At 61.0% G+C, this 10,962-nt stretch overlaps 1 protein-coding gene across 1 annotated transcript; it reads right to left on the bottom strand.

Moving 5' to 3' along the window:
* Positions 1-252: 252 nt before the first annotated feature.
* On the bottom strand, positions 253-10,651 carry LOC135891983 (epoxide hydrolase 3-like). Its single transcript, XM_065419666.1, has 7 exons — positions 10,406-10,651; positions 8,644-8,729; positions 7,904-8,061; positions 6,957-7,085; positions 6,448-6,551; positions 3,190-3,338; positions 253-472 (listed from the first exon to the last, which is right to left on the bottom strand). The coding sequence occupies exons 1-7, from the start codon at positions 10,649-10,651 to the stop codon at positions 253-255; spliced, it is 1,092 nt and encodes a 363-aa protein (XP_065275738.1).
* Between the last annotated feature and the right edge of the window lie 311 nt (positions 10,652-10,962).

Below are 10,962 nucleotides of genomic sequence, written 5' to 3'. Positions count from 1 at the left end.
ACCGTGAATTTGGTAGGGCCCTACCTATACGTCTGGGAGTTCAGGGCTCCTCTCTGCAGGAGGGCTCAGGCAGGATCTGGAGGGGTGACCTGCTGCTGGAGGGATGGTACCCCAGGCACAAGACCAATTAGTGCGGGGGGGAGGAGGGGGGCTTGGCCCAGTGGAGGGTCCGGGGCTGGTTTGCCAGGATCAGGTCCCTGCCTTGCCACACCCAAGCCAGTAAATGGGGCCCAGGCATGGCACCAGCCCCGCTCAGTCACTCTCCCGCAGGAAGCTCCAGATCAGCTGATTGACCTTGTCGGGCTGGTCCTCGCTGACAAAGTGGCTGGCCTCTGGGATGCGCCGCACGCGGCAGCGCTTGCGCACATACTGCTCCAGGAGGGGGATCATCCCAGCCTCCAGGTACACGTCCTTCTCCCCCCAGATCACCAGCGTGGGCACCAGCACGTCCTTGCACTGCATGGAGCTCCTGCTGCAGGGAGGGGGAGAGAGAGGTGACCACTTGCCCGGGGCAGTGGGCACAGAGCCCCCTCACAGCACAGGGATGGTGGGCAAAGACAGGAGGGTAAGCGGAATACGGGGGAGGGCATTCAGGTTACCTTAGTGCTGATGGGGGGTGGCACAGCCTCTGGGGCAGCTGCCTGACTGCACCTTCCTTCCCAGAACTCCATAGTTAGACCTGCTACCCCAGCGAGAGCCTGGGGGTTTGTCTTGCCACTCACAGGCCTGGCAGCACCTGACTAAGGCCTGGTCTACACTACACAGTTAGGTAGACGTAAGCTGCCTTACATCGACCTAGCTATATCAGTGTCCACCCTACTACTCCTGAGGGCATTCTGCACCAAAAAATTAATTCTGCAAGTTTTATTTGTCAATAAATAAATGCAGAGGCTCCAGCATGGCAGTGGGGAGCACAGGCCGATGGCTGTACGAAGATGGGAGATCACCCTACAGCCTCCCCACCCCCACCCCCAGGAACACAGACTCAGTGGTGAGGCTGCACCCAATCCTGACACAGCACAAGGCCTGGGCCTACTCCAGAAACACACTGGGGCCCTGGCCCTCTGCACCAGGCACACCAGGTCTGGGGTAGGCAGGCTCAACCAGGGAGGATCAAAGTGTGGAGGGGCTCAGTGTTGGGGTTTTGGATTCTGTGTGGGACAATCTGGATGCAGGCAGCTCAGTGTGGGGTCTAGGTATGAGGGAATCTGATGCACAGAGGCTCGTTGGGGGGGGTGCAATGGGACTCTGCAGGGGCTTCCAGGTGAAAGGGGTTGGGGCCCAGCACGGGGGTCTGGGTGCAGCTAGGTGGGGGTCAGTGGCCTGGGGGTCTGGATGTGGGAGCTCAGGGTGGTGCAGGGGGTGGGGCTCATCAGGATGGGGGTTTGAGTGTAGAGAGCTCAGTGGGGGGTGATTGGAGGCAGGGGGTCTGGGTGCAGGGGGCTGCAGATGCAGGGGTTGAGGTTCAGTGGTGTTGGGGTTCGGGCATGGAGGTTCTGGGTGTACGGGGTGAAGCTTGGCAGGGGTGTCTGGGTATGGGAGGTCCATATGCACAGGGGTTGAGTGGATGGGAGAGCAGCTCCCTGTACACTGCCCCCCGTCCCCACAGTTTAGGAACGATGGGGGCCGGAAGCAGGGGAGGATGCTGAGCTTCCTGCAGCTGAGGGAGGTTTCTGGGGGTGGGTCTGACACAGCCCCAGCACTCCTTGCAGGGGAAGAGGAAGTCCCGTCCCCTCCTGCCTCCAGCCCAGCCGGGACTAGCAGCTAATCCCAGCTCAGGGTAGGAGCCACTGGCCGGGGTGTTCCCAGCCCTATGGTGATTTACCTCTCCACTGGCTACTCCGGATGCCTGAAATGATGTACCTGCGCAGCTAGGGAGTGGTGCGTGACTGCTCTTGGAGCTTCCCTTTGCTTCCCTGCCAGAAAATCATTTTTCTGCAGGGAAGCAAAGAAATCTGCAGGGAACATGAATTCTGCGCACACGCAGTGGCGCAGAATTTCCCCAGGAGTAACACTACAGCCTTGCTCCTGCTGATGTAAGTGCACTACTCCTCTGACATAACTACTCCACCTCCACAAGAGGCTTAGGGCTTATGTCAGTGTAGATAGGGTGACACAGCGTCCGTGTCATCCAACATCAGCTATTGGATGTCATTTTTGTTAATTTCACGGCTCCCTCTTAGAGCCCAGCTCACAGTTCAGGCTGTCACCCTGGGGTGGGTGTAGGGCTCCAGCTAGAGCCCGGCTGCCCTCGGACTCCCAGTTCCTGGCTCCCCATCAGGAGCCTGGCAGCCGCCCAGGCTCTGGGTGCGGAGTTCCCCGTGGGGAGCCGTGGGGGGGAGGGGCATCAGGGCTCCCAGCAGTGGGTATCTGGGAGTTGAGAGCCCAGGGAAGGGTGGGGGGCAGCCACGCACAGAGCTGAGAGCCCTGGCTCTCAGCCTCCTGCACTGCCCCACTTAAGTCGGTGGAATCGTGCTGGTAAGGAGGGTAGTGTGGATACGAATCTGCGGTGGCTGTAAGTCAACCTAACATAGGTCAACCTAAGTTTGTAGTGTCAACATGCCCATAGTTACCCCTGGCAGCAGGGCCGGCTCCAGGCACCAGCTTGGCAAGCAGGTGCTTGGGGCGGCCACTCCGGAGTGGGGCAGCAGGTCCAGCTATTCGGCGGCAATTCGGCGGACGGTCCCTCACTCCCGCTCGGAGCGAAGGACCTTCCACCGAATTGCCGCCGCAGATGGCGATCGCGGCTTTTTTTTTTGGCTGCTTGGGGCGGCCAAAACCCTGGAGCCGGCCCTGCCTGGCAGCACCAGACTCTGCCAGGGGCGACTACACCACAGATTTGGTTCTGGGAGCAGAGAGGGGCCGCAGCTCCCAGTGCAGACAGATCCCCCGGCCCTTGGCTCTGGGCAGTGTCAGGGAAGCACGGGGTGGAATGGGATCCTACAGTCCTGTGCAAGCCCCAGCACATCCCTTCCCTGCCTCGGGGCTGCCACCCACTAGCCCCTCCACTCATTCCCTGCAGGGCTGCTCGGGCAGCCAGTGGGGCTGCAGCAGCCACTTCCCCCTCCTGCTCCTCCCAGCCCAGCACGTGTGCCCTCACCCGTCCCAGCTCCCCAGCATCAGAGGGGCAACTCACTGGGTTCAGTGTGCTGCACTGGGGTGAGCTCCATGGAGGGGCAGGGGCCCTACCTGAGCATGTTCCTGTAGTAATCGAGGGGTGGCGTCAGCGCTCCGGGCTTGGAGAAGCTGAACATGTAGGCCTCCAGCTCCTGTGTCGTCAGGCGCCGCTCAGGGTTCTGGATTCCTCCCTTCCTGCCTCCCAAAGTGTCCTTCAACAGCTGCCTCAGGACAGACATTGCCGGGGTCAGGGACAGCTCAGATCTGGGGCCTGGTGAGCGGCTCCCGGCAGACAAACCATCATGCTCCATCCAGAGCCAGGTAGCCTAATCCCTCCGCAGGGATGGCTCGGATCTGGAGCCTGGCAAGCCAAAGGGGTGGGGGCCTGGCTCCTGGCCAACAGACTGTCATGCCCCAAATCTTAGCTCCCTACAGAGCCCGGTGAGCCTGCTCCCCACGGCAGGGATGGGGAGCCCCCATGAAATGCAGAAAGAGAGTTCCAGCTAGTGTCAAAAGCCTGGCGTATGGGGGCTCCCTCTCCCAGAGATGACCCTGCCCGGCTACTGGGACAGGTGGGGTGCTCCCCAAAATTGCCCCCCATTCTTCCTAGCCTGCAGGCTTAGCCTGGAGTCAACGGCCTCCACAGAGGAAACTGACCTATTCCGTCTCCTCTATCCCAGAATGGGCCCCTCGCATGCTCATGCTGCTTCTCCTAGAACAGTGCTGCTCAACCTTTTTCGTACCAGGAACAAGCTTGCTGTCTTCCAAACGTGTCAGGGAGATCTCAGGGACTGGTGCTGGTCCTAGCACTGGTCGTTGAGAAGCACTGCTCTAGAACCCCCACCTAGGGGGACCAGGTGAGGGAAAGAAAAAATTGGGACACATGGGGGGAGCAAAATAAAAAAGCGCTGCCGGCAGATATCGGGACAATTTGTAGGGACAATATCGGGATGTCTGGTCACCCTACCCCCACGTGGCTTTGATCAAGCAAGGGCTGTCTCCCCGGTGGTGGCCCAAACAGTGTGTGTAGAGAGGGCCGAGTCCTGACCCTCCCCATGACAGAGCATCCCGAATCCCAGGGGAGAATCCCAGAATAACGAGGGACCCTAAAATACATCTCCTCAGTGAGTCCTGGAGGATGTAGAGAGAGGTGGTCACACTGCTGAGCTCCTGCCTCCAGATCAGGCATGGACAGGACAGACACAGATGGGGAGGAGGGGACATGGGCATCACCAACCTGGATCAGCCACACACCCCATCTAGCCCAGGATCCCATCTCGGACAGGGCTAGTGCCAGCTGCTAGAGAGGAAGGGGTAAGAACTCACCCCCAGTCCCCACAAGGTCTCCTCCCAGGCTCTGAAGCAGGACTGTCGATCTCCTGGCCAACATGGTGTTTTGCCTTTGGTTTTGGTCATAACCTAACAACTCTGGCTCTCTTCCTTACCCAGAGAATCATCACTAAGTTTGAACCTCACTAAGTTCAGGCCTCAATGACTTCCCATAGCAGTGAGTTCCACCAGCTAATTATTTTCTTTCATGGGTTTGACTTTCCCACCTTTCTCCTGAAGTCTGGCTCTAGGCAGCCCAGAACAAAGCACCTTGCTCCAAAGGGCCAGGGTCCTTTAGTATAAAGCTCAGCTCCCTCCAAAGCAGAGGTCATTGGATTGCTATTTAGCTGCTCCTGCAGCAGTTCCAGTAATTACTGCCCCAAAGGCAGTCAGTAGCTTTTATCCCAGCCCCCCCTCCACCCCCACAACACAGTCTGTGGCCCCATCCTGGGAGGGTCACGCCCATTGTTCCCCCCTTCACTTCAGGTCTGTTGGGATATTATCAGCTGCCAAATTAATTGATACTCATTCCCGCCCCGCTCGCTGGGATCCCCCAATCCCATGCTCTCTAGCTGCATTACCGGTTCCTAGCTTCTCCCCCATTTAATGTAGGGCTGACTAGTTCCCCCTTCCCAACCCTGCTGTAGGAGCGACCTTTATCCAGCATGAATTCCATGGTGTCACTCCTGCCCCTCCTTCTAGCTACTCCCAGCCCCTTCCCATTAATCTCTATCCTCCGCACCTGCTAATTAACCAGCAGTTTATTACTGCAGCCATTAGGAACGGGATGGTCCCTAATTAGCATGGTGTTTCCCGTTTACAAAGCAGCCACTGTCCCTCTGACTTACAGGGCCATGGTTAATACACACACAAAAAATGGTAGATTAGATTTCCACCCACCACTGACATGCAGCCACTGCTGGGGTGGAACCTAGCCACTGGGACAGGAGGAGGAGAGGGAGCTCAACTGGTGCATCCAAAAGAAAGCAGCGGGGTGGGGAGATGGACAGAATTGAATTCCCTAGGTGGGTATAATCCTAGAATTCAGCCAGGCCAGCACCCTTGCAAAAAGCACCCAAGATCTTTAACAAGTGCCAGTGGGGTTAGGGCCTCTGTTTTACCCCCCAAGCTGAAAGGCAAGGGAGTGCCGGACGCAGTGCCAGTCACCACTCAGTAGGCAGGTTTTCTCCCCCTGCACTGTGCTGGCCCCAATGGTGCTGGGCCCTCACCTCAGGAGTCAGTGCCGATCCCAATACCCCAGCAGGGCTGTATGGGGCGCTGAAGGAGCTGCACACCAGAGCTGTAAATGTCTGCAGTCATTAACGATCCCCTGGCAGCTTTCCCAAGTCAGGGTTAAACTCCCACTGGGGCCATTCCACCCTGCCCTTCAGCCCTAACATGCTGCATAGTGGGTGGTTACCAGGTGCCACATCCCTCCCCAGAGGTGGCTACACCCAGGGAGAGCGAAGGGGCAGTTCTATAAATGGGCACATTTGGAATCCTAATTAAGCTGAGCCACGGCTGCCAGGTCCCTTCCCACCCCCCTCCTCCCCGGATCCCCAGCTCCCCCAGCCAACTAGCCCCACTCCCTGCTCCCACCTCCCCCACCCCCAACTCCCCACTCCCACCTCACCCACCCCCCTCCTCCCCGGATCCCCAGCTCCCCCAGCCAACTAGCCCCACTCCCTGCTCCCACCTCACCCACCCCCAACTTCCCACTCCCACCTCACCCACCCCCCTCCTCCCCGGATCCCCAGCTCCCCCAGCCAACTAGCCCCACTCCCTGCTCCCACCTCCCCCACCCCCAACTCCCCACTCCCACCTCACCCACCCCCCTCCTCCCCGGATCCCCAGCTCCCCCAGCCAACTAGCCCCACTCCCTGCTCCCACCTCACCCACCCCCAACTTCCCACTCCCACCTCACCCACCCCCCTCCTCCCCAGATCCCCAGCTCCCCCAGCCAACTAGCCCCACTCCCTGCTCCCACCTCCCCGCTCCCACCTGGAAGTCACCCAAAGACAAGAGCAGCTCAGGCAGCCTCTGCAGCTGGAACATGACTATGTAGCTGGAGCGCGGCAGCTGGCAGGGGTGGCCTCCTACGTACTCTGCAGCGGGTGGGCAGAAAGGCAGACACTGACATGCTGAGGCTGGAGGGCCTCCTACCCCGGTGCCCCCTGGAACGCTCAGGGCTCCCACCAGAGACAGGAGCGAAAGTCACGCGGCACGTGCCAGTGACGTCATTTCAGAGCTCGCTTGGGCTGGCCTGGTGCTCGGAGAGCCTGCAGCCCCTGTGGGGGGGCGGGACAGGTTGGGAGCCCCAGCCACAATGTAGAGACCCCAAGAGCCTTCGTCTCCCCACCCCAAGGAGTGCTACTGTCACCTGGTCGAAACCTCCGTGCTGCTGGCAGGCACCACAGCCGCCTGTGCTGCAAGAACCAGCCTCCTCCACCCTGGACCTGCCACAGACCCTCGTGGGGGGAGCCCAGCACCCCTGCAGGTCAGAGCATCACCTTTAAGCACGGCCGGGTCGGTGGCATTCATGATAATGAGCTTCTCCACCATGTCGGGGTGATTCATGGCGAACTTCCACGCGATGGTGCCACCCCAGTCATGCCCCACCAGGATGCATTTGGTAAAGCCTGGAAGCAGAGACAGCGAGGCAGACCGACTGTCAGGGCAGAGTGACGCTGGACAGAGCTGGACTTCCACAGTCAGGGTGCCCCACCACTGCCTCTCCCACCCCACCCGCCTCCCCCTCTACCTTACCCTGCCAAGGGTATGTCCACTTCTCCCACAGAGTTGCCCTACCCCCCGCACCTCCCTCCTGCCACAGAGTTGCCCCCCTCCATTGTCTCCCTGCTCCCCAACTGGGGCAATAGCCAGAGGCTCGGACAGCCTGGACAGACCAAGCAAGCAAGCAGGTGGGATGGGACACTGAGCGTCTGTCTCTGCTGTAGACACACCTGCTCATTGATCCAATTCTCGCCCCAGAAATGGAACTCCCGACTCAGCAGAGCACAGCCACGCTGCCACACGGCAGCCAAGCTCTGCCCACTTGCTGCTATGTGGCGCCCAACCAGGGAGATGCTAAGGTTTGGGGTCAGGGGCATATCCCAGGCTTCACAGCGCCCCACCCAACCTCGGTGGTGCTCTGGGGTCACCGTTGTCGGGGCTGGAGGAGAACCCCTCTGCCCCTTCTGCGGGAACAGCTCAGGCTGGGCACTCCCACAACTCATCCAAAGGGGGAGCCATCTGTGACAGTGCAAAGGGGGGCGCAGCAGGGTCTCAAGGAAAGGCCCCTCTGCGCCTGGGAACAGCTTGAGCAGGGAGGTTCCTCTCCTCCACCAGAGGGGCCAGCTCCCTCGCAGCTCGTACCCTCCCCAGCTGAAGCACAGAGGGGGAGGCCTCCATTCTCACATGCCCAGCAGCCACTCCTCACCCTTCTGGTCCTTGGTGCCCAGCACTTGGATGACACCATGCACGTCCTCCAGCAGGGCCTCCATCCGGTAGTGCTGCTTCCCGCGCGGGGCGTCCGAAGCCCCATAGCCCCGCAGGTCCAGCGCCACCACCCGGAACTGCCTCTTGAACTCCTGCAGCTGGTAGCGCCAGGCAAACCTGCCAATGCACACAGCCCTGAGCTCAATCAGTGCCTAGGGGATACCCTGCCGAGCCGGGGGGTGGGGGGAGAGTCCCCGCCAGCTAAACCTCGGGGCCATTCCCTGCTCCCATCCCCTCCGCAGCTGCCTGGCCAGGGCGCTGCCCAGAGCCGGGGCTGAGCGCGGGAGCCTGAGCTGTGCTAGCCAGCGCCCCCAGCACAGCTCACCCAGCATTGCGCGACACACCTCCGCGCAGAGAGGAAGGGGCGTTGCAGGAGGAACATGCAGCTACTCAGTGGCACCATCCTCCAGGGCTCAGCTCTCTGGGGAGAGAATTCAGGGTTCCTGAGCAGGCCCTGCCCTGGGGACGCAGCCCTCCTTCCGGGCCAGCCTTTGAACCGGTGTCCACTGGTGTGTTCTGCCCCTTCCCCTGTCCTGCCTCCATCGCGCTGTCAGCTCCTCGGGGCTGCTTGGTCAGTACAGCACCAGCACAACGGGGCCCTGACCCGCATGACTGTAATAAACACCCCCTCACCCCAACTCCTCACAGGCCATGGGAAGCAGGGGCCCCTCCCACCCAAGAGTAGCCAGAGAGACCTACCAGTTCTGGGGGAATCCGTGCAGACATAGCATGAGCTGCGCCCCCTCCTGGCCAGCTGTGACATAGTGCAAACGCAGCCCCGAGCTCTGCAAGGATGGGGAGGGGAGAGAAGGAAATGTTCATGCCCAGTCACCCAGGGGTCAGCTGCACCATGGCAGGAGCTGGGCGGCACCTCCAGCGCCTCTGCTGACCAATGGGGCTGCTGGGCTTAGCAGCTGGTGTCCCCCTGATTCAGGGGTGGGCAACGTTTTTGGCCTGAGGGCCACATCGGGTTTCCGAAATTGTATGGAAGGCCGGTTAGGAGAGGCTGTGCCTCCCCAAACAGCCAGGCCTGGCCTGCCCCCTGCCCCGGGACTCCTGCCCCATCCAACCCCCCCGTTCCCTGACTGCCCCCGGATCCCCCACCCCTGACTGCCCCCTGCCGCCCCATCCAACCCCCCCTCCTTCCTGATTGCCCCCCCAGGACCCCTGCCCCCATTCAACCCCCCTTTTCCCCACCCCCTGACCACCACCCCAAACTCCCCTGCCCTCTATCCAACCCCCCCTGCTCCCTGACGGCGCTGCCTGGAGCATCAGTGGCTGGCAGTGCTACAGCAGCGCCACCCAGAGCACCAGGACAGGCAGCTGCGCCACCCGGCTGGAGCCAGCCACGCCATCGCACAGCCCACAGCACCAGGTCAGGCCACGGCTCTGCAGCTGCGCTGCTGCCCAGAGCATTGCGCCAGCGGCGCAGTGAGCGGAGGCTGGGGGGCAGGGGGAACAGTGAGGGAGGGGCCAGTGGCTAGCCTCCCCGGCCGGGAGCTCAGGGGCCGGGCAAGATTGTCCCGCGGGCCGGATGTGGCCCACGGGCTGTAGTTTGCCCACCTCTGCCCTCGTTTGTCTCATCCCAGACACTGGCCTTGTCTGCAGCACCTGCCCCAGCTTCCCCTGTGCCACTGCCCCACGTCAGCAAGAACCATGGGGGACAGCTGGGCAGGAGGCTGGCAGAGCCCCACTGGTACCAGCAGGCAAAGGGTTCACGGTTCCAACAGCCTGACAAACTCACTACACCGAGCACACCACTTAATGGCGTTTACCCAGCAATGACATCATGGGAGGTTTCCAATGGAAGGCGATGTCATCCCGCTCCTCAGAATCATTGCAGGTGGGGGGGATGGCTGATATTGAAGGAGTTGTGTATATGCATTGAACACATGGTTAAATAAGTGAAGTTTAGTCTCTAAGCATCGTGTTACGCTTTTGTCTTGTGTCACCTTCCCATTTCCATCATCCTCGCTCGCTAGCTCTTAGCTCTCGCTCTTCGATACGACCTGTACGCCTGTTCTCACCCGAACTGGAACTCAGCCCTGTGATGTTAGACACGATGCTGAACCATCCCAGCTGGTGTGCGCTGTCCCTTGGACAGCTGACCTGCCAAGTCTCCGTGTTCAGTGGACGGGGGCTAGGCACTACAGGGGAATGCTTCACAGGGGCTCTGGGACTGCGGTGCACCTATTGTTAATCTGCAAGGCAAAGGAAGGGCTGCCTGGGGGCTAACAGACTGGAGGTGGCAGGGAGCTGACACCCACTTAAGCACAAAGACTTCCTCTGGCTGGAGGCCGGGGGTTCCAAAGTGACTCATTCCTGGGCATCCCAAGAACCATCACAGGGGTAAGAGCTGCAGCCTGGACTCTGCAGGCCACTGCCCCTCAAGACTCTGCAGGAGGATCCAGCCCCACTGTCCCCCCCATCCCCTCCCCCCCCCACACACACCCCACAGCACCTTAAGCTGCAGGTAGCGGTGCTCCCCATAGGAGGCATCGGTAAGGCATGGTGGTGGCATCTCTCGCATCCTCCAGCGGAAGGCCCGACACGGCCCCTGGGTCAGCACCAGCCACAGCACCCACAGGCAGTAGGCAGCCCCCACCAGGTAGGAGGCACTATGCACGGCCAGCCAGTATAGGAGCTTGGAGAGCTTCAGCAGCAGGCAGGTGGGGACCAGCAGAAGGCGGTAGAGGGAGCGCGCCATCTCCTACCGTCCCAGGACTGCAAGGGGAACAGGCCAAGGAGGGAGGGGTCACACTGGGGAGCCAGCATCCCCTGGGCCTCTCCTCACAGCACCAGGGTGTGCTCACTAGCACTGAACACCCCACCTCCTGCTGTCACAGGACCCATGAGCACCTGGAGGGGGGGGTCCTTAATGTACCATGTGCTCTGGTCCCCCAGTCCACCCTGCCCTGTTCCCATCCCCTAGCCCAGCAGCGTCCCCGAGCCATCCCACTCCCATCCCTAGAGGGTCCCCAGGCTGCCCTGCCCTACCCCGCTCTCCCCCACCCCAGC

Source organism: Emys orbicularis, chromosome 19 (assembly GCF_028017835.1).
Source record: "Emys orbicularis isolate rEmyOrb1 chromosome 19, rEmyOrb1.hap1, whole genome shotgun sequence".
Taxonomy (NCBI): domain Eukaryota; kingdom Metazoa; phylum Chordata; order Testudines; family Emydidae; genus Emys; species Emys orbicularis.
The sequence above is the reverse complement of the archived record's forward strand: the minus strand, read 5'-3'. Positions and strand labels throughout refer to the sequence as shown.

Excerpts from the sequence above, each read along its gene's own strand:
- LOC135891983 (XM_065419666.1), bottom strand. The coding sequence starts at position 10,651 with ATGGCGCGCTCCCTCTACCGCCTTCTGCTGGTCCCCACCTGCCTGCTG. Across the intron at positions 7,086-7,903 it reads TGGTGTCATCCAAGTGCTGG|GCTTTACCAAATGCATCCTG; the intron begins GCACCAAGGACC and ends CTCTGCTTCCAG. Across the intron at positions 3,339-6,447 it reads TGTCTTTGGGTGACTTCCAG|CTGTTGAAGGACACTTTGGG; the intron begins GTGGGAGCGGGG and ends GTCCTGAGGCAG.